The sequence below is a fragment of the Falco biarmicus genome, chromosome 4 (assembly GCF_023638135.1).
Source record: "Falco biarmicus isolate bFalBia1 chromosome 4, bFalBia1.pri, whole genome shotgun sequence".
Taxonomy (NCBI): domain Eukaryota; kingdom Metazoa; phylum Chordata; class Aves; order Falconiformes; family Falconidae; genus Falco; species Falco biarmicus.
In genome coordinates, this window is record NC_079291.1 from 56,250,705 (window position 1) to 56,274,412 (window position 23,708).

General features: G+C 39.4%; 1 protein-coding gene across 1 annotated transcript in view; it reads right to left on the reverse strand.

Moving 5' to 3' along the window:
- The window catches only part of LOC130148969 (sodium channel protein type 5 subunit alpha-like), a 46,443-nt gene extending 22,955 nt beyond the window's left edge, over nt 1-23,488 (reverse strand). The window contains exons 1-13 of the mRNA XM_056338169.1: nt 23,344-23,488; nt 14,636-14,919; nt 13,511-13,629; nt 11,783-11,890; nt 10,078-10,206; nt 9,229-9,320; nt 8,062-8,283; nt 5,580-5,637; nt 4,779-4,920; nt 4,087-4,284; nt 2,598-2,777; nt 1,613-2,014; nt 756-882 (exon numbers count right to left, since the gene is read on the reverse strand). Coding sequence (XP_056194144.1) covers nt 756-882; nt 1,613-2,014; nt 2,598-2,777; nt 4,087-4,284; nt 4,779-4,920; nt 5,580-5,637; nt 8,062-8,283; nt 9,229-9,320; nt 10,078-10,206; nt 11,783-11,890; nt 13,511-13,629; nt 14,636-14,890 — 2,032 coding nt within the window. The 5' untranslated portion in view covers nt 14,891-14,919; nt 23,344-23,488. The remainder of the gene's footprint in view (nt 1-755; nt 883-1,612; nt 2,015-2,597; nt 2,778-4,086; nt 4,285-4,778; nt 4,921-5,579; nt 5,638-8,061; nt 8,284-9,228; nt 9,321-10,077; nt 10,207-11,782; nt 11,891-13,510; nt 13,630-14,635; nt 14,920-23,343) is intronic.
- Nucleotides 23,489-23,708: the final 220 nt, after the last annotated feature.

Here is a 23,708-nt window from a genome sequence, read left to right on the forward strand (position 1 = left end):
GAATTACACCACAAAGTGAGGCTCCACTCGATGTGTTGCAATTGTGATCCACCCAAGAATTTTTATTATTTTTTTTAATATATATATTTAAGAAAAGGGACCTCCCTGCCACAATGGTACCCTGATGCTAAATCCCATACTTGTGGCCCAAGAACTGGTGGTAAAGCTCTTCAACAGGGACAAACTAAAACGAAACAGGTTTTCCTCATCCTGAACAACTTAGGCAGAAATTCTTCAGCAAGATCTGCAACAAAACTATCAGTTATCAAAATAACTGTCAGCAATAAAACACCCTCTAAAAAAAATTCACATGGAAAGGTAAATTAAAGGAATAAAATAGTGAGGTTAAGTACTCGGAGACTAGGAATTGTCACAACTGGCTTTGCTTGTGTGATCTTGTTGCTGGATTCTGCATGCCTATGCCTCTGCCAGTGACATATCTCAAGCCACAGGGTCAGGATGAGAAAACAGCATCCCAGTCCTGCACCTCAGCTGCTAGAGAGATGCCTTCCACCAGCTCCCTACAAAACAAGATCTTACAATAGGCAAAGGATGCATTCCAGTGCCTAAAGACCATGTGATAAGACTTTTCTTTTTTTTTTTTTTTTTTTTTTTAAAAAAGAGCCACATTAACAATGAAATCCTAGCTACACACCTACAAACCTCTGTTAACTTTTAAGAAATGTATTAACATTTTGGTCTTTCATGGTAGCATTACCTCAGGACTGAAATAAGCATAATGAGGAACCACTTACCCTCCAAGACACTGGTAATGATGCTGACTGCACTTGCTGCCCTTTGTCTCTGAAGTGCCTCGTTAAAGTACTCCACTGACAGATGAGGAGGCAAATGCATCATGCCGCTCTCATCATTTACAGCTGGCTGCTTAAAGAAGTAAACATGATTAGGGAGATACCACGGGAATAAAATGAAGTAGGATGTGATGATGGGTAACTGCGAAAGTTAATAGGAACAATGACACGCAGCCAAATAAATGTACCTTTTTACAAGATGTAATAGATGCTGAGAATGAGGGTCCTACTCTTCAGCAATAATGTTGCGGTAAGTGGATCCTGCAAGCGCATAACGGCAACAGGGCAAGCACAAACCTTGGAAATAAGTGTGCGAGGGGAAATAAGCCTAGGAAATATTCCAGAGACTAATGGAAAAGGGGAGAGGTGAGGGATAAACTGGCAGAAAAGCATCTCTACCCATTTGGGGAACTTACAGACAAAGGCTCTGCCTGATGCTAAAGGTGCTGCGAAGGAGAAAGAAATGGCAGGTACTGTTCAAAATATCCTCCTTGGACCAGGGTGTGGGATAAAAAGGCTCTCTGGTAATTTCTAATTCCAGCATAGGAACCTTCCAAACTATGCTAGTAAAACTCGTGAAAAGCAGAAAAATAGGGTTTATAACAGGAATGCTGAAGTCTAGCTTTCAGGAACTCATCAGAGTATTAAAAAACACTCCCTAGTGACAACTTATGAACTCCCCACCTCACTATACTTCATTTCACACCACTGTTTGCCACTACACTGAAACTCTTAAGAAGAACCTGCCACTTACAGAGAAACCATGAAGAAGTATGTATTTAAAAAGATATCTTCCTTACCAGATCCCCCTTTCCTGGGTCTTCCATTACAGGCGGTAGCATTACTCCTTCAGAAGACACGGGCTCTAGACTGTGCACCCTGCTGCTCCCTCCTCCCATCACCGCAATCACCCCATTGCAGTCCTCCGTGTTAGCCCACTTGCTGCTCTGCAGGCAGCTGGGGGTAGCGGGGTGCGAGCCGTGGCTCAGTTGACTTTGCACGCTGGAGCGTCTTCCCATCTGCGTGACTGGCAGTGACCGACACTGGGCTTCGTGTTCCCCAGCACTGTGGGTTTCCTCATCACCCAAATCCATTCTGGAATCAACTTCTAAAGCAGGTATTTGGAAATTGAACACGCTCCCATGGCTAGGTCTGCATTTCGCCTGATTTGCGTTGGGACTGTACACCAGGTCACGGAAAGACTAAAATCCCAGGAAAAGGAATAAAGAGAGATTGGTATAATATGGTAGAGAAAATTTTAGGAAGCAATGACTGTTTGTGGAGTTTTGTAACATCTCCTATCAAACACCTCAAGTCCAAAACTCTTACTTGATTTAGATTTTTCAGGAAGGTTTACACCTAGATTTTAAAAGGCAGATAATAAAATCCTAGCAGCTGTAGCAGCTGGTTTTGTGCTAAGCTTTATATATATTCATATATATATATATATGTATTATATATATATTTATATTTTAAGTAAGACATTTTTAACAGAGAATCAGGCGTAAATAGTTAAATCTGATAGTAATTCACTTTTTTCTATTTCTCAGTGTCACAGAAAATGTAGTTTAACTGTTATAACTTTCCTTCCATCCTTCATTTATAATATTTCCTTTTCAAATTAATTTTTACATATAATTCTTCCTCATCCTAAAAGGTTGTTTATTTTAAAGACTTGAGAGTGATCAGTGTTTGTAATAGGATTTGGTGTGTGCTTTCAAGCAAATTCTTTTAGTATTAAAATTGGAAAAGCTGTAAGGATTTCAGATTCAGATAATAGATTACCAACTTTCGTTGACTGTCTGTGGGCTGTGACTTGGGGACTTCTTCTTCTTCATCGTCTTCTATCCCCAAGGACTTATTTCTCTTTTTCCTGTTGCTTCTTTCTTTCATTTCTTTGGTAGACAGAGAAGAGGCTCCAAAGGAGCTAACCGACAGGATATCAATTCCTTTAATAGCCAATGACTGAAATTAAAACAAAAGCATGGACTCTGTTTTTGCTGGTACTTTGAATATAAGCAGAAAGAAAACACTTCTGTGCTCTGTGTTATTTCCTCTTAACAATTTCTGTTTCACAAGACTCATTAAAAATCTTCCAATGTGTGATAACACTAAAAGAAAGAGGAGAGAATTTCCCCAACATATGGAGCACTGAACAATTTTCTATTTGCAGTATGTTACATGATCGCATGTATTGGGCCTGCCAGGGGAAAAATAATCACATTATAACTCCTTTTCCTCCAAACGGCAGATTTGCTTACTATAAAAATACTCAGTTTGAAAATAATGCTGTAGGATATATCTTTTTCCCCAAATAAATGCTCAAACAGTATTAAAATTCTCTTTTTTTCATTGGGCATCCTTGGGAATGTATTTACACTGTGGCTGACTTTCCTTCCTGTACTGATTTTAGGACCATGTTTTCAAAACACAGGAGTATTTTGTTCCAGAAGCTTCTAAGCCATTTAAATTAACAAGAGACTTTTAGCTGAACTACAATATGTTTTGGCTCAGATGTTAATGCAGTTGATCACCCGAATTACTGCATATTACTCTGGTCAGCAGCCTGCAATGATAAAATAGAAGAAAAAATAATAATAATTAAAAAAACCAACTACATTCTCTTTTGGAAGCTGCTAGCTGATGGAATTTTACATTTTCCAGATTTTAAAACATTATTTTTCTTACAGTAACAGAAGCCTTTAATGCTCATTATCCACAACAAAAGTCATTGTTTCACAGGAACAATACACAACCAAACAAGGAATTGGTGCTGTAGCTCTAGGAATCACTGGGAATCAAGTTGTCACTTTCTCCTGTTCCTGTGAGTGACTACTACGATTACTCTACAACTAACTGAAAGGAGGTTGTAGGCAGGTGGGGGTTGGTCTCTTCTCCCAGAAAAGAAGTGACAGGACAAGAGGAAACAGCCTCAGGTTATGGCAGGGGAGGTCTGCATTAGATATTTGGAAAAATGTCTTCACTGAAAGGGTGGTCAAGCATTGGCACAGGCTGCCCAGGGAGGTGATGGAACAACCATCCATGGAGGTGTTTAAAAGCCACATAGATGCGGTGTTTAGCAACATGTTTAGTGATGGACTTGGCAGTCCTGGGTTAATGGTTTGACTTGATCTCAAAGGTCTTTTCCAACCTAAATGCTTCTGTGATTCTATGATTCTCCTATATATAGCTGCACACAAGGAGTGATGGTCTTTCTTATGTGACAGGCGACAGAACACTGAGACTAATGCTTTCAAGAAAATAATTTACATACCTCCTGCTCTTTCTGTAATAATTCCATGGCTTCCCGAAATTTCCTTTCCTTTGCCTCTGTTTCAGCAATGGTGGCCTTGTTCTGGTCTTCATATGCCATTGTTACTACAGCCAAAATCAAGTTGACTAGATAAAATGAGCCCAGAAAGATGACCAGCATGAAGAAGAATATATACACCTTCCCAGAAGCTCTGAGGGTCTGTAAGCAACACACCCCACAGATAAAAGTCACCATAATAAATACCAAATAGGCTTTCAATGTGTCTCTGAAATTCTTTAGAAGCATTCAGCTTCCTAGACACAATGCTTTAGGAAGCTTAAAGGGAAATGTACCTTCCTTCACCCTTCTTCCCTGTCTTTCTCCCTCTTCCTATACTATCATCTGTGAATCACTGATCGTATATCCCATGAGGATGACTGATTAGGCATCGTTATATTTTTGAAGTACAATACAGGACCCTTTTCATATTTTTTTTAAGTCCCTAAACCAGCAGAGTGGCAGGTCTGTTGCACTTCAGCATCCCTTTCCTAGGAGTCATCCTAGGAAATGTGGGATGGGGGAAGGGAGGATGCAGGCTTGCTGAATTGCAGCTATTGCTTTAATTTGAGGTTTCTTGTCCTCTCTACATTTTTTCTGCTTCGGCTATTGCTCTCCCTAGAAGGCCAGTTCTGAACGATGCAGAAAGCTGGTACCTGCTGGTACAGACGCTCCCAGTAGTCCTGGGTCATCAGGCGGAACAAGGAAAGAAAAGCCCAGCCAAACGTATCAAAACTAGTGAAACCGTAATCAGGATTTGGCCCAATTTTCAAGCATGTATAGTTTGGAGGGCAGGTCCTAGAAGTAATAATAAAAAGTGGAGCTCTTTTAACTGTGCAAATTTCAAGGAAAACTTCAGCTTATGTGAGAGTTCTGATTATGCAGCTCTGAATTTCATTAGATTCCAAACCAGTTTTCTACTCCAGGTAGTATTTGCTACAGAAAGTGGGATAAAAAAAGCAGCACCCACAACCCAACAGCAAAGGAAGAAGACAGGCTGGAGCAGACCACCTACCCAGGACAAGTCCCTCATCACCAGTCCTCATCCCCTGCCCCAAGCAGCCACATCTCCCTCCTTGCCCAAATCCACCCTCCAAAATCCATCTTTTGTTTTTCCAGTTTAACACGCGTGAACCTTCACAGAGGACCATGTTTGTCCTGTGCTGTACCTGAGATCTTTTATGTTTTCAGTTCTCTCCTGTACCTCTGGGGAAGAGAAAGACAGCTCTTCTGGAAAGGCTCAGAGGAATTTAGACGTGAATAAGCCAGCTGCAGGTTCATGCTTCATTCCCTACAAGTATTGAACTATCTGACCATTTACTATATTTTGTTGTGTTCCTGTTTCTGTACTCAAGGAAAGCTTGGAATTTCTGCTTTTGTCTCGTACAACCGAGCAAATTTAAAAGCACTGACGCAGAGAAAACTTCCAAAGAAGAAATATTCTTAAGTGCACTTACCCAGCACCAGAACCACATAGCAAAATATCTGAGGTGCCTTCTTTCTTAGCAAAGTATGCTATAAAAAAGGGGGAGGAAAAAATTAAAACAAAGCACTTTCTAGCTTGAATCCTCTATCGTTTAATATGAGTAGCAATGAGTAATCAGTGACCTGTAAGTGTACGTGCACACACACAGACAGGTTTCCCATGCTCACAGTAGCTGCACCAGTTTGCAAGACACCCTGTCCTCTTCTGTAAACATGCATGTGTGTATGCACATGTTTGAGACTGAAGGCACTCCTTAAAACAGAATTTTTAAAAACACTATCACTTTGGCCATATCTGTATAAAGGAAATGAAGAGCTGGAGGGCACAGGCTCAAGCACAGTCCCTACAGGTTTGGTAATCTCTAGCACAAACTTTAGCACAGTTTTGGCCTGTAGCAATTAACCCTCTCCAGGACAGCTTACAAATATCTTTTAGGGTAGCATAGACCAGCTCTGTTTCCAATGAGCAATAAAAAACCCACCCTGTTTTGAGGAGGGAGATCGAGTATTTGGCTGTGTGGTTATACACCGTGGTGTGGCACTGCTCTGCTGAGCCAAATGGCAGGTCCTAACCCTGCTTAGCTGAGAAATACAGGTTTCTCCACTAGGATGCTGGAGCTGTGCCCTTGTTGACCTCTTCCCCTAATTCTCTTGGCATTAGTTACTTTGATGCCAAAGACGGAAAGTAACAGCTTTAGTGCTAATGCCTAATTAGCCCCATGAAGATTTGGGTTTATTATTTCAAAGGAGGTTTCATGTCTTCCTGGTGCTTCTCAAACCTCAGCTGTGCTCATCAGGTGTGTCAGCACGATTCAGAGCCAACGGGAATCTTTAGTATCAGCTGTATCATGCCACATAAATACACCAGAAAGGAATGAGTCACTATCTGGGCTACTTTCCACCCAAATTTTGTTCAGCTCTGCTACTGCCAGCTGACAAAAAGTCTTTGCAAGAAGGTTCAGTGACTGAGATTTAGAGAGTCATAATAACATATAGTTCTCCATGTTGGAGGTGGGAACTTCCCACAAAATCAGGACCAAAGCAGCCCATAAAAAGGTATACCAAAAGATCATTTAATAGGAAAGTGGAATTACAGTGCTACAAGTCCTAAATCCTGTAGGAAACTCATCTAGCTTTCATTAAACCTGTCTGGACCCTCCTATTCCTTCTACCGTCATTGCAAATCACCCTGCACACAAGATGTATGGCATAAGATGCGAACAAGAGAAAGCTTGTGAAGCAACATAGACTTTCAGTTTCTTGAGCCCTGCTTTCTCCAGGCCATTGCCTTTATACAGCTGTAATTTTCTTCATTTAAAAAAAAAAAAAGAAGTAGATTTTTGTTTCCTGTTTCTTCAGCACAGAAAATTATTATTTTTAGCCAAAGTTTATGACATCCATGGTCTCTTGTGTAGTGTTCTAGTCACTGCCTGGTTTCCCTTGAAGTTTGCTTTCAATTATGATTTTTACAACTTTCTATATACGTAAATGACTTTGTTCTTATGTGTGGGGTTTTCTGTAGGTACAGGAGTTTCTTGCAAAACTTTTTTCTTCAAAAATATTTTATACAAAGACTTTCTTCCCCTGTAACATGAAGTTAATGAAGGAATCCTGTCTGCACAAATCTTCCACGCAGAGTGTATACGAACAGCAACCCTGTGTGGCATTTTTACGGATTTCAGCACTTCCCCTTGGAGAATGCTTTTCTCCCTGCATAACCACTGCTGTGTCGGAGCTCGCTGCTGGGGATTGTCTTCAGCGATGAAGCTTGGGGTTTTTTTCTGGCGCAGACATTTGAGTGTATTTTTTCATGTATATTGATGCTTCTCCTTTAGCACAAGGCTTTTCCTTCCTGAATTGCACCTTATAATTGCTGTTTCTCTGAGAATGCTTTGGTGCATTTTCAGATCTCTGCTCTATGCTTCCATCACCAGCCTCAGTCAAGATATATACATGAAAGATGTATATTGTATATATCTTATATAAGACATAAAATAAGATACACATGATATGAAGAAGAAAGTAACTTTGACTTCTAAACAAATTCCTTTGTTTCAAGCCAGAGAGCAGTTCACTGGGCAGCAAAGTGAAGATGTTTGGAAGAGTAATTCACTGGGCAGTAAAACGAAGATGTAAGGACTCTTCAGCATGTAGTAAAAGGTGAACTTGGGGAATTACGCAGAGAATGAGCTAATGTGGATTTCAGTTACTGTCATATCATTCTGGGAAACAGAGCTGGATGTTACTGGAAAATTTGGGAGTGCTATTTCCTATAGTGAAGGGGTGCATTCCTGGATGTCTGTAAGCTGCTCTGGCAATCTGAAGGCTATTATCAGGTAGTAACTCCTCAAAATATTAATCATCAAAACATCAATATCATTTACAGCAGTGGTTATACATGCAGGCATAGGTGTCTATACTATCACCTAAAAATGAATTAAGGTGAAAAATTACCTGTATCGTTAGAAAATGCTTCATAGGATTCCCATGTTTTGTTAAGGAGATATGGTATTATATTGTGCTCTGTAGAGTTTGTAACACACTTATTTCTTAGATTGCCCTTAAAAAGCTGGAGGCCTATGAGGGCAAAGACACTCAGGCAGAAAACAGTCAGGATCATCACATTGGCAAGTTTCTTAACAGACTGGATAAGTGCCCCTACAATGATCTTGAGTCCTAGGGAGACAATATACAAAGGGAAAACGGGATGAAAAACTGAGATTCATATATCATACTTGATTAGATTAAACAATGTGTAATAATCAAAGTGCCACAAGTACTGGATAATATGTGGCAAATACACTTATGATGCTGAGATTCATATATCATACTCGATTACTGTTAAACAATCTGTAATAACCGAAGTGCCAACATTCCTGAATAACATGTGGCAAATACACTCGTGATGCATGTATAGTTTGTATGAGAGAGCGATTAATATGAGCAAAATATTATTTTTCCTCATTTGATTGACCCTACAATTTCCAGATGTTCCTTTAATCCTTGTGAATTATGTAAGCAAGGATCAGGAACCAGAGATAGTCTAGATTTTCTTATCCAATAAAAAGTAATATGCATAATTCAAATTAAATTTTCAACACTGGTAATCTGTGAATAAACTGGAAACAATTACAAATACTATCAAAAAGGCCAGAAAGAGGGAGGCAACCCATTGGTTCTTAATTTATATTTCATCATAAGAAATAATCCACTGACTTTATAACTAAGGGAAAAGTGAAAAGGAAACTGTTTTCTCAGAGGTGATTGAAGATGATTAATAGTTAGGTCCATTCAGTCACCAGAGATGTTTACGTTGAACCATAACACATAGACCAGCTATAAGAACATTTTGTAGAACTGACATTTTAAAGTGTTAACAAAATCTTTATAAGCATAATGAAAATAAATTAAATACAAGATTGTTTCTAACACTTGATTTATTCTGGCTTGGCCAATTGAACTGAGACACTCTTTGTGTCCACACAGATTGCTGTATCTGCAATCAGTGAAAGACACAGAAAAATAAAAAGGAAAAAAAGAAAAGGCAAAAGCCAACATTTTGATCAGAGCAAAGAGTCAGTTGTGAGTAGCAGAAAATATTCAGCAAATAGGATTTCTTACCTGGGACTACTGAAATGGTTTTTAAAGCTCTCAGAACCCTGAAAGTCCGAAGGACTGACATGCTCCCCAACTTACTAAACGCTCCCACGTACCTGTAAAGTCAGAGCATGATACGTCAAGTGGTTGAACAGTGTAAACAGGGCAATTATTTTACAGTGGTCATTTTTAATTGTCTGAGCATATTGTAAGTATTAATGAACTACATATCAAGGATTTGTCTGAAGACTTAAAAAATAGAAACACATTTCTTGATTATTAGAGTTTCCTTATGAGGTAGCTCTTGGCTTGTGCACAGCTGCTTTGGTGTCAGCATCTTAAAATATCATGCATTTAAAATATAAACAAAGACTCAAAATTATGCATTTCAGGCTGAAATATTGGCTGAACTGGTCCAATCTCCCTTCTGTAGCTGCTCTTAACCAGCATAAAAGCTTTCTAATTACTGCAGACTGAAGCTCAAACTGTCATTTTTTTGAGAAAAAGATCCCAAATTTAATCCACTGTCCTGGTGCCTCTACACATCGCTTTATTTCCAGACTCACACTTTCATTCACGGGATCAGTATGCCCATGCTTGACAGCCCGGCTATTCCTTTTCACTGCTTGCAATGCATCCGTTCCCATGCACTCACCGCTGACTACATCTTGCCCTGCACAACTCCATTCCCTTCTGGGAAGACTAAACCACTGTTACACAGTGAGTAACAAAAGAAGGAGTCAATGCCCTAGGTCATTTCAGATGCGGTTAGGACCCACAGGTTGTACTGCAGACAGCTTTTTGCACCACAGCAAGAACTTCAAATACAGAGCGCGAGCGCAGGTAATCCATATTTTATATGTTCCCACTTACGCCATAACGATAACACTGAAATCCAACCAGTTCCAGGGATCTCGAAGGAAAGTGAATTCATTTAGACAGAACCCTCTGGCCAATATTTTTATCAATGATTCAAAAGTGTAAATGCCAGTGAAAGTAAATCTAAGGAAGGGAGAAAAGTGCCAGAGAGGAAAACAGCAGTATTAGCAATTAACAGATGAGACACAGGCAGACTATTTACTGTCTGGGCCAGCAAACCAAGCCAATGCTGCAGAGAAGCACCGGGCAGACTGCTGGTGGTTCCACGTGTTCCATCAGTACCTGACTCACATGGAGTTTGAGACAGTAGTTGACAGCAGTCTGGACCCAGCTATTAACATGCATGCCAGTGACGTGGGTTTTTGGCCTTCAGCAATTCTTTTTCAAACTCTTTCATGTACATCCCTGTAATTTAAGAAACACAGACCTCCTAGCTACTTGCTAAAACAAAGATCAAAACTAGTATCTTCCTCTGGTTTCAAGTGGCCAAGTGAACGTGTGACGTGTTGTGTATTACTTTGGGCACGCAGCATCCATTTCTGTGCAGGATGTTTAAAACACTTAGAGAAATACAAGAGTACAGGATTTTCAATTTAATATGGCAATTATTCTTATTAATGGAAAATTATCAGTAAAAGCTCTTCTGGACTTACTGAGTGCACTTATCATTTCAACAAGGCAGCGATCTCCCTACAGAATTCAAAAGGCATTCATTTGGTAGTCAGCAAATGCAGTGAGAATTTATATGGATGTAGTGCTTCCCTTTTCGTTTGGAAAGAAGTGTTCTGAAGTTACTGTTGCAATGCACTTCAATAGTAGTCTTGATGCCAATGGCAGACACAACTCTTATCTAACCTTTAATGCTCTCATAGGTAGGGAAGTATCTGAGCATCTTCTGGAGGCGTGTATATTAATACCATGCACAAGTCTTGTTCCTGCTTGCATGAGGATTTGCCATTCCCAGCTGTTTCACTGTCATGTAACATGAGATAGCCAGAAACAATTTTAGACCTGTATTTAAAAATAAGTATTTTGGAATCTTTTCCTTTGCATTAGGTGTTAGAATTATCAGAGCTCGTATTCGAACATATTTGTGCCAAACTGAAAAAGTGAGAGCTGAAATATTCCTTTTTAAAAAAATAAAACCATGGGATTATCCGGCTTAAGTGTGACTACAAAGGCATGGATTTATTGTGATATAACATTGCAAGTGTTAGCAGCGCTGAAGATAAGAGCTTTACGTTCTAACAGCATCCTGCAGGCCAGGAGCTTCTGACAGAATGTTTTATTAGAGCAAAACTCAGCATTTCAGTATTATTAAAAAGAATTTTCAAAGACAGCAACTCTTGATGTGCTTCATCAGCATCAGTAAGAATGGGAAATGTGTCTGGAAAAAGAGCAAATAATTACTGAGTAACTTCAGAAAGTGGGATAGCAAACTGGAGCAGTAGGACAGACAGGAAGGTAGTACAACAGCCAAACTACTTAATCTGCACTTACTGTCTCCTATAACACCACAGTTATTGTAGAGACTGAGTTTAAAGACAAAAATACTCCCCCAAAGCAAATAAAAATGAAGTCCCAACACAAGCAACTTTCCCTCTAAAACTCCCATAAACTATTTTGAGTAAAGGTAGCAAGTCTCAATAATTCAATATAACTACAGAATTAAAAAACATGCATACCCACAGATACTTACTCAATATACTTGTTCCATGAAGGAGATTGAGAAGCCTTAGAGGACTCAGTCACAGCCATGAATGCACAATTAGTTATAATAGTGCACATGATAAACAAAGTGAATAATGTAAGTCACAGGAGTGAAGGCAAAGAATATGACATTGATTCAGAAATGTAACTAAATATTCTATCAGCCATAGACGTAGTAACTGGTTTTGATCTTAAAGCACATGTAAGAACAGCATGCACATGTGTTCGCTGATTTTGAGTCACAGCAGATGACAACACACTACCATTGTTATTCATGCCACCTGGACTTCTGTACGGGCTAGAGATCTGCTGCTCTAAGCATTGCAAACTTGGTAAAAGCATCCTCAACCACTCAAAGAGCTGGAGGAAGGATGCATTTTTAGTTGCACTTTGTAGCATAAAAGTTTAAAATTTGCCCAAGGTCACACAGGTGAAGCCTGGACTTGACTCTAAATGGGCAGAACTGTGCTCTGCTGAAGGAACGGCGTGAAGTCTGCAAGGATTCTTGCAGGTGTCTCCAAGGTCTCTAGATGCCCATGTTTAGCCAACTCTTGGGGCTGCCCAGCTGCTCTCTGGGACCTGTTGACTATAGGGTGTGAGCAGGAACCTGGCACCTAGCTCATACGTAGACACCTAAGCTTAAGTGCCCGGATCTGGAGCAGAATCTCATGCCTTGGGCCATACCACACGTTCTGGCAATCCATAAGGTAGATGTGCATGGGAAAGACATCTAACCTTTCCATCATCCATCCTCTCCATCACCATAAAAAATTTCCTGGCTTTAGCTCTAGGCATGGTCAAACTCTCACAAACCCAGCAGCTGGACCACTAGTGTTGAAATGCCAACACCAGACAACCTGCTGCCCAGGGAAAGCCCCAGATGAGGGGTACCACTCCCAGGGATGTCTGTACCCTGCTACAATGGCAACTTTGGAACCATTGCAGATAACCCAGCACCACACAGCCAGGAGATGGCTGGAACCCTAAAATCCACACAGGGGATAGAGCAGACACTACTTTGGGCCTGATTCAGCCCTGAGCAACAGCATTACTGTTCTGGCCTCGTTCCCCATTGCCAAACTGGAGCAATACACCAGTGATTCCCATCCACTAATATTGAGATATGAGGGGGGATTTACATTGCCTTTCTATTCCAAAGGCACTCCCGGCAACAGCATGCTTGGAAATTTTCACTTTCATATACCGAAGATATATATATTTTTAATCTAGTTCCTTAAAGAAGCAAGTTTGCATAATTTTTCTTTCTACATATTTTCATATGTGTGCCTGCCTACCTCAGCCTTTTTTTCTTTAAACTTGGCCAATGGTTGATCGGCTTTGGCACATGAGCTGAATTTAATTCCTATAGTTTGGGTAAACAGCAGATGAGAAAGAGAACAGTGATCTTATTAGTCTTTTCACCAAGAAAGGTTTCGGCATGAGATACTTGTTTGTGAGACATCACTAAACCAACATCAGAGATCATTCTCGAAACACAAACCTGTAGAATATCAGGCTTCAATACAACACAAATCTATTTATTTCTAAAAGTAGCACAAGAGCACCTAGACAATAATAATTTCTAAGGTAATTCATAACTACAAGTAATCTGGAGTAAGGGAAAGGTTAGATTCATTCAATGCTCTAAAATACAAAAGCACAGGATTACTTAGGGTTTTGTAATCAAAAAGAGTTAATGAAGCCAACAAAAGGATATGAATGTACTAAAATTTTAATCGCTGCTCTTCGGATTGGATGGAAAGGACTGAGGATCCATAAGGCACGTGTAGCAGTAAATCTGAAGATTGTTTTCTGTTTGTTTAGCACCATGAAAGTCTTTAAAAATAAGAAAGAAACATGAAGTAAGTTTTTCAGGAAGTCGAACACAGATCATGTTTTTGTACTATATCCTGTTGTATCAGTGATGAGCAAGAGCTTGATTTGAACTTTAGTAATTTCTTTAAACGGGAAGACTTTTTTGCAATACTTTGCTATCCTTTCATCATAACCTGATGAAAGAGTTAATGCCCATTAACTGTCAACCTGCAAAAGAAGTCCTCAGCGTGAACTTCTTTTGTAAACCTTAGGACTTGCAAACAGTTGTGCATACAACTAATCTTGCTTATGGCTGCTCTCTTAAAATAAATTGTGCCTCTCATTGAGCCAAGGCATACAGAGGTGGAGCGAAGAATTGCAGCCTTTATCATTATTTGCTGCTGTTGATAGTCATCCTGTAGCTCTAAGACTGTACAATTTAGTTCAAAGTATTAGCCGTTTCTCATGCAATAAGCATAAATTCCAGGGATTTGTTCCCATTTCTCTGTTCTTTATTGAAAATCATATTCTTCAATACTTTATGACTAGAATATGGAGCTTGACTAAGTAGGTTTTAAGGATTCATCAGCAAATGTTTTAAAATAATTTTTACACTTAGGTGATAATTTTTTGCACATCTAAGTGGAGCATAAGCATTGAGATGGAGAGGACCACATCGCTTCAAACTATGGAATTTAAGAAAGTCTACAATTTTACTCTCATTTCTTGTAGATCTGACTCAAAACTGCTTTCTCTTCCTTTATCCAGTTTCTTCTGCTTCCATTCTGATTCAAATGTTAATCAAGTTCATTTAATTTAATTCCTATAATTCAAAATTAAGCTTTCTTTAAGAAGATTACAGCATGTCATTCAGCTGTGCCAACTGCAAGCATTATTATAACCTAGAAAAGGATGATAGTTTTTCCAAAGGGATATAAGCAAAATTGTTTGATGGATCATCCACATAAACTCTTCTTAGGAACACAATAAAACAAATTAAAATCCAAGCATCTTGGTTGGTTCTAACCTTACGATCTTTGTAGTATGGGTCAAGATCCTCCAGTGGTTCCCCAATGAGCTCTGAAGGAGGACTCCCATAAAGAGCTGGTAACTTCTGGAAAGCTTTTAGGTCAAGTTGAGGGCGTGGTTTCTCCTCAGGTTTCTGGTCTATAGTAACTCTTCGACTATTCCTCTTGGCAGCGATTCTCTTTTTGATAGCGGCCAAGGATTCGTTAGTGAACTTACGGAAGTTGTTCGTACCAGGTAGTAAGAACTCAGCCATTTTTCATTCTTCTCTTCCTGTCACTAATTCTGTACAAATAATAGAAATAAGTAGAAAGGAAGCACAGTAGCTCCATAACAGGTAAGTTATGAACATTAAACCCATTGCCCATGCATGGCTAATAACACAAACTCTCTGAACCATCAGCTTCTAAAAAGAAAAAAAAAAAAAAGATAGGGTCAATACCTTTTTCAGTGAGATGCCTGTTCAGAATTTTTCTAAAATTATGGGTATCTGATAGATTTTGGGCAGATCTTTATATACTTAAAAGTCTCCTTAGATCACCTCATTTAACATACCTGTTACCTTAAATGCTCTTGAGCTGTTGTTCAGATAAAAACTAAGGTACTAGTTTAACCCAGTGTTTGGAAATGGGACAGTAAAGCCCATCAAACCAGAACAATATCAAATGTGTGGAAGCTGTGTCTGCAACAGAAGGACCAAGTATTAAATTAACTAATGAAGATGTAGCTGCTCAGATGGTTAACCCACCCTGGTGGTGTCAGCACAGGAACAAGCAGCATCCAGGTGTCAGGAGGTTTGTGACCCATAGAGTCTTTACTGACCGACATGTTGGACAGAAATGCTTGATCTGACAACTGTCAAGCACAAAGTTTATGTTTTATGCCCAATTTTCCGAAGAACAAAAGTGACATCATACTAGCAAAATACTTTGCATTATTTAATAGAGAATTTTGGTCAGGTCTTGGATACGATCCATTCAACTAAATGCTACCTGAGTCCATACTTTGGCAGTGCAGTGAATTCATCCTTCTTTCAATCTTCTACTTTAGCACTGTGAAAGGCTTCAAAGCAAGCCCATGAAATGCATGTACGTTGACAGTGAAAAAAATGAGAACGATACACAGAGTAAGATGATCCAGACCTGCACCCTTGTGCTAAACTCACTCAAAAGCTCTATAAGGAGATTTCTCTAAAATATTGTCTTTGGTTATGACCTCTAGGAAGACACTGATCATTCATCACAGATTCACAGAGCTACTGAGCCAGTGCAGTCCCACCTGCAAACTGTGAAATGATCCCATCTGTTCGAGGACTTTACCCAGGATGGGTCACTGCTGGGTCTGCATGGAAGAAGATCACATTAGAGGCACTCATCTAGGTCTTTCCACCCAGAAAATTTCACCACCACTTCAGTGTGTCCTTCAAAGCTGACTTCATAACTAGCAGTCAGTAATTAATCTTGGAAAGTTTAAGCTGTCCTCGCTGAACAACTGCCAAGTGACCTGTTCTTGCACTTTTCCTTTCCAGGTACAATATGCAACATCCCAGGAAAACACAAAGTCTGAATCAAGAGGCTTTGTTTTGCTGAAAATAGTTTTACCACTTGTGTGCTGACTCCCTGTATCTTCCCCTGCCATGCAACACCATTTCATTTCTCCCCAGAAAACATGATTTCAGCTTTTCCTCACTCTCCTGAACTGTAGGAAACCATCGTTGTAAGAACAACTGGAGGCCAGTGACAAACTAACTGCAGTGAAATCTTTTCATTTTTGCAGTCTGCCTGCCCCTCTCCCATTAAATAAGCACACAAAATTATAAATGTGAAAATTAACCTTTGCTTCCAGCACGAAATAGCAACATTTCTGGAAGAGAAATAGGACATTCAGTCAAGAATACTCATTATTTTATGCTTTTCAAGATCAAGCTAAGAGTCTGGAAGCTGTACATAGTATCGTAGCAAACATGAAAACTATAACATTACTCGCAAGTTTTCAGGTCTTCAGCTAGCCAGAGTGGCGTTTGTTTTGTTGATGCTCAGGGTAATTTAGATGTTGTGGTATCAGTAATGAGAGCTGTGAATGATGCATGAAATGACACGATTTCTGCGCAATGCACGGAGGGAATACAATAATTACTTTATTCTACTTTGTGCCAAATCATCCAGACATACCCATCCCTCCACACAGCACTTCCATAAAAGTCTACCTGGTCTCAAAATTTCACCATTAAAATTCTGGGTTTGTTGCAAATTTCTTTGTGGTTTTTTCTTATCTTACATTAAATCATCTTTCAAATCCCAGAAAAGAAACTTTGGTTACACTATTCTTCCTGAAGACTATTAGAAGGCTAATCAACACCTAGGAAGATAAGATGTTGCCAGCTAAAGCAAAGGATGGGGAAATGGAAGGCAGCATGAGGGCACGGAGAATCTGCGTGTTGCCGGCAGAGCTGGAGACCAGGCAGGAGAATCTTTCCTGGTGGTTTTATAAATTTCTCCACAGGTGAACAAACATTAAGAAATACATTAAGAAAAACATTAAGGAAATGAAGTCTTGTGCTTGCTGTCTCACAAGTCAGTAGCAAAATTTCCATTGACAGCAGCTGCAAGCCATGGAGCACAGGGCTAAACTACAGTTTCCATTCACTGGCATTTCTGAGCTACTCAGCCTAGTCCTGAGTAAGATCTAATTATTATTAAAAATGGAGTAATGCAGAAAAAATATTCCTGATTTATTCAAGCATCTTAAAAATATTCCTAAAATAATTTCTGTTACTTATAGTCTCAGGGAAGATAACATACAAAGTACAGCTGAGATGTATTTAGGTTTTTATATGACCGAGGATAGACTTAGCAATTTGACTAAAAGAAGTAAAAAGTGTTAATGCAAAGTCCTTTTTGCCCTTGATGTCACAGATGCAGCAAAGTACCATTCTAGCCTTTTCTTAAGACTTGAAATACCTACAAAATAGTGTGACATTTAATGTCTCTTTAAAATGAAAAGTTTTCCTTTGACTGAAGAGCAGAGAATGCTTAATGAAATCAACATGACTGAAAAATAATAATAATAAAACAAAAAAAAAGTTATGATTTGTTCTTTTAGCTGTCAAAGGTATTTCCTATGAATTATTTCTCAAAACCCAAAATGTCTAGCTAGATAGCTTTCTGAAGTGAGGCTGATTTCTTCCAAACGTGTTTTCCTCCTTAGGAATATTCATTTTGACAAACTAGGAAACAAGCTTATTGTCAAAGATGTCTTCTCTCCTTTTCTTGCTATTCTAATCATCCCAATTCAATCCTCACTCAATGAATAAAAGTTGTTCTCCATTATTTGATTTCCTGGGTTCATGATCTATTACGGAAAGAGGTGAAAACTAAAGTAATAGTTGACAATTCAACTGTTTAGTTTTTATTTGAAAAGTCAACTAAAGTAATAGTTGACAATTACTGTGATCAGCACCACCAAGGTAATTAGTAATCAGACTGGCCAGAATTACCTTATTACTTTTTTTTTTTCTTTAGCTTGGACGATTGCAATTCTTGTCTGTCCCTTTGGTTCAAAAATGCTTTAATAATATGCACAGAAATTCTCTTTTAAGTAACTGGAAGAACAGTTACTTGAAGATGGTATTTGAAAAGCTTTGTCCTATTTGAACAACTAAATTTTTTTAGTTGTCTTCAGTGCAGTTGATTTTGTACACTTTTGCATCTTACACAGTGATAACATCCAGTGCCTGGAGAAGCAAAATTAGGGACTCAGGACTGATCCAGCTGTTTGTATCTCCAGTAACTCTTTCAGGAGCCAAGAACAGCAATATGGATCTTGGAAAGCCATGCCAACTGCACCACCCAAAGTTACTGTGGGTGTGTTGCATCTTTCTATAACTAAATTGCCAGCAGGTAAGACGAATTTTTCTAGCACTGAATAAGGAATGACTGAGTTAACAGCAGTTCAAAGCTTCTGTAGAACTGGTCTATTCTTTCCTTAAAAACTTTTCTATATTTTGAGGCAGATGATTTAATCAAACCAAAGTGACATTGTCTTAATGGTCTTTAAAACATGTATGATAATATCTTTTTTATATTAACAATGCAATTTTTTAATCATAGAATAATTCAGGTTGGAAGGGAACTCAGGACGTCTCTAGTTTAACCTGCTCCTCAAAATGGGTCGGGTCAGTCATAAGATCGGGGCTTTATCCAGGCAAATCTCCAAGGACAGAGACTGCACAACTTCTCTGAGCAATATGTTCCAATACTTGACTGTCTCAATCCATTTGGACGCCTTGTTCTTTCAGTTTATGCCCCTTGCCTCTTATCTTCCCACCAAGCACCACTATAACAGAAAAGAAATAAAAATATTGCATTAATTTGAAAAGCAAAAGACACACACACACACACTTGCCCTATGCCTCTATATAAGGAAAACAAATATTATTCCTACTTCAGCCCATTTAGTTTACCTGTTTAGAGCAGCCTACAAGAAACATCTCACAGGTTTGAGCACCACCATCCAGCGTAGCTCCATTCAGGTTGCCAAAAGAGACAATGATCGGCATGTTTGCCCATTAGTTTCCCACCTTTAGAACATTACACCTTACCTGAACTGAGATGTGGCACCATCCTTTGAATATTCCAGGTGCAACCCCAGAATTTTTTTACCTTCTCCAGACAACCTGGCCAAGAGCTCCAGTCCCTGAGTCTCCCAGCATGATGTCCGAATGAAAGATGGCAACAACTGATCTAGCTACCCTATACCTCCTTTTCAATCAACACCACAGAGGGCACAGACCAGCTAATGCTAAGGAAACATATAGATTAAGATGCATGAAGAGTTCTGCAAAATGCAACTGATTTTTTCCATTGCCTATAAAACTTAGCATGAGATGAATTCCACTCTTTTCATCTGGCTTTACAGTTTACAGTTCCCAGCACTGGGGAATGAAGGTAGCAAACAGTGTGGATATCCACAAAATGATTTAAAAAGACATGATAAAGCTTGTTAGCATTCATCCAGAAGCCCCTTTTGGTGGGATTCATCTCACCACACTGCGGACATCTGAGTTAGACAGCTCCATCTCCACCAGCTCTCCAACTGCCTGCTGAGACACTCTTTCAGAATGAAACGAATCACATCTCAGGGTGCCAGCTGACTTCAGTTGATGACCTGAGATATCTCAAATGAGATGAGATAAAGTGAACTGTGCACCCATTTGACTTTCTCTTTTTGCTGCCCCAACTGATGGACAGGTGCTGAACTTCCAGAGATTAGTTATTCCATAGTCAGTGGTAGGACCGGGCAAACATCATTAGTAACCAACAGACCGTGAACACATAAAAATTCTAGGCTTGCCTTATATTACATTCCTTTCTTGATGGGTACTTACAGGACAAGACTTCTTAGCAATTAGTGAAGTGTTAAGTCACATTTTCTTTTCCATGGTAAGGGTGGACTAATTTTCAGCTACTTTGCTATCATAAATAATTTAAATCTGTGCAGAGATCACTTTCGGTAAGTGCTTGAGCAAGTCAATTGACAAGTTGTCATATGGCCAGTTGCAAGCACTGAGGAAGTTAAGATACTCTGTGGCACCACATGAATCTGAGAGAAAAGAGCTGAAAAGCTTTTAATGACCATAGGCTAGTGCATGGCTTTAGGAGTTAGGGTGAGTTAGGTATAATCAGCATAGTTATTAGCATAAGCCCATGAACTTTAACTGGTAGCTTTGATGTGCCCAGGGAAGAAGCCAAACCATGGAAAGCAAACTGCTGGTCGTCAAGAAGTGCAAAAGTGTTCAGAAGTGGCCAGAATAAGGTTGTGAAGGCCAACAGTAAACGGGACAATGACAGCACAGTTTGATGTGAGTACATCAGCGAGGCATCCCCTACCCATGCCCATAACGAAGGACAGTGGGGGCAGAAGACAATGAAAGACTGGTGGGAAACACCATGACTCAACACCAGGATGCCAGACCATCTCTCCAACCTCTGAGGAACCCAGGGTGTGGAGAAGACCCCAGGAAACCCCACAGCCCAGGACCATGCACGGCATGGCTGGAGCTGCAGTACAGGGAAGCAATGTGCTCACCAAACAGCACGTGCCTGTGACTGAAGTGTGCTGAGAGCCAGGTCCATTGATCCTCCACACTGTGGTCTTATATGGTGACAACTGCATAGAGACTAAGATAATAATGTCCTTCCCATGCTGTTACCGAGAAGATTGACTGGTTTCTGGGCACAGATGACAGGGCATTAAAGCTCAGGTGTGCAGTTTTACAAAGCAGAGAAGAGACTCATCCCTCTCCTAACCTGAATATTACGTGTGCTTAGAAAGCCCAAGTGAAATGGAACATATCTCAATTTTGAAGTGCCATACCATGAAATATCAGCTGGTCTGGGGACAGATTTAAGAAGCAGGGGTGGACAGCATGAGTTTCTCATTCTTCAACCCCATGAAGAAAGGAAGAGGAGGAGGAAAAGGAGGAGGAAAGGAAATTCATCCATTTCACCGAGCTTGGCAGGCTGGGGCCTGCCAAAGGGACAGCCATGGAAGGAAGGAGCATGTGCTGCAGGTTACATTGAGCAGCCAGGAGAGGGGCAAGTTGTGATTTTTAACCACATATTTTCTATAATGCTGTACTGAACCGCCTGCCAGAGTTTATGGATATTCAAGCTTTGCAGCAAACAGTGGGGATCTGAACTGTCTTCAGCCTGAAGGAATGAGAACGAAGCTCTCACTGTCTGCAGCCAGCCAGAGGCTAAGGGCACCTATGTAAGAGTTGCTGCAACTGTATTCATGTGACATTAATAAATGGTAACTTGGTTTTTTTGCAATTCAGATTTAGGGCTCTAAAGGCCATACTGCTGATATGTCAGATTTTTTTCTTGTCACATGCAAGCAGTGTTTCAAATGTGGTTAATGTGATTAATGGCTCTATAAACTTTTAGCTCATATTAATATGACTTGATTGCAACTAGCAAAAGCTATAGAAAGTCAGTGAAATACAGAGATCGGATTTTGGACTGATACCATTAACAGAAAATACTAAATGCACTAAAAGTATCACAGATTTGCTGTTTTGTAGTTCTGAAGATTGGTTTTATCATGTACATTTTGATACAGAAAGGTCTTTTAGCAGCTGAATATATGCTTTAGAGGACAAAACTTCAGATACAATATAAAAGAAATGTTTCTCCCCAAGATCATAACAGAAGTGGTCCATGAAATAAAATCTGGAAAAAAACACCCCTCCTGTTAATAAAAGAGTGAGAAAACTTTTCACATCAGTTTGCAAAACAAACCCCTCTTGAATATACAATTTAAATTTTGATTGCCAGAAGTTCAGGGATTCCACAAGTTATACAAAATTTTCAAATTACATGGTCTTTTGTTTGCAACATTTTTCTACACAGAAACATTTTTCTAAATAAATTAAAATGTATCTAAACAGAAGCCAGTTCTGAACAACCCACTTGCACACCTCGTGTCATTATTAGGCTCCTCACTTTTCATGATTAACTTTATGATTTGCCCTTCTCATCCTACAGAAAGAAATCCAAATTTCAAAGAACTTTTCTCCATTGGTATGGAAAATAGCCTCAGGTTAAGTCAAATAATTAGAAAGAAAATCAAGATGTAGTACAACAAAAAATCAAAACTTATGAAAGATGACAAAGGAACAGTACTGGTACCATGGGATGAACCTCCAGAGCACCTGGTTCTCTGAGGTCTCTGTACTGATTACGTCCACAAGTTTATCATCCCTATCAACCTAATAAAGCACTTTCCTATATCGTACAGCTCTATTCCACTTAAAATCATTTCTCAAGAGGCTTACCTGTTGTCTCTGTGGTGAACTGAACACACATAAACCACTCCGAGCAGATAAAACCTTTTGCATCTGCTTCAAATGCAAACCTGAAATGTTTAATATCTTCTGCTTCATCAAAGCAAACAGACCATTTCTGTGAGTTTTAAAAGACTGCCTTCTTTTCTATTGCGAATTCACCACCTAACAGCAAATTGTATGTTCTTCTGATTGCATAATTTGTTAATTTGCTTCCCCATCAATATTCATGTATTAGTTTATCTGCTCCAGTTTATCTCGATAAAAGCATTCAGCAAACACAGCCCAGCATATTCCAGAATTAAAAAAAATTCAATTAAGCCTTTTTAAACAAAAACCACATTCATTTAAAATAAGATCCATTCTTCTTAAGTCTCAAAAAATAAATGTTAGTATCAGAACAATGTTACTAAGCATAAACCTATGTAAGAGAGACTAATGTTACAAAACCTAATGTTACTGAAATTTTTCTCTTTACTTTGAAATAAGTATTATAACTAAAGAATCTGAGATTTGTATATAAAATATATCTCTGCCACTTTTATGCATAGAAGAAAACCTTCCTTATATACCTACTCACTCTTCTATGTGTTATTTTTGACCCTAGTTAACTCATCTCAGCAAAATAACAAGTCAGAAACATAGGGGAAACCCCTGTGCAAGCATATTGCACAGGAGAGAATAAATACTCACTCCTCCCCACTTTCATTTTCTTTTACACGCCACTCACCCAGAAAAAAAGTTTCTGCTCAGGTCCTTTAAAGTCTTTCAGGCAAATAAAAGGTCACTGAATCCTGCAGGAGACCCTACCACAAACCACCTTTTTTCTAAGAAGAGAAAGTGCAGCAAACCACAGGACTTACATTATTTTCCATCCTGCTCAAAGGAAGGTTCAAGGAGTCACTTCTTTCTATGCAAGACAAACATATCTCAGCCCAGTTATCCCCCAAGTAATAGTTGGAAAAAGCTCCTCACTGCCTTTACCATCCCTATGTCCCCTTTCAGCAATCCCTCGCCACTCTGGCAATACTCTTCCTTCAGGAACTGTGTTATTTGTACATGGGGGGTGCGGAGGGAGGCGTCTATTTAGCCATCAGACTAACTGATGTGATTATACAAGGTCTCACGGGAAAGGCTGTAACCTCAGTAAGCAAAGCTGGGGAGGCTCCGAGCTGAGTATTTCTTTAAGGTGTTGTTCCATCTCTGGATTTCTGAGTGTCTCACAGAA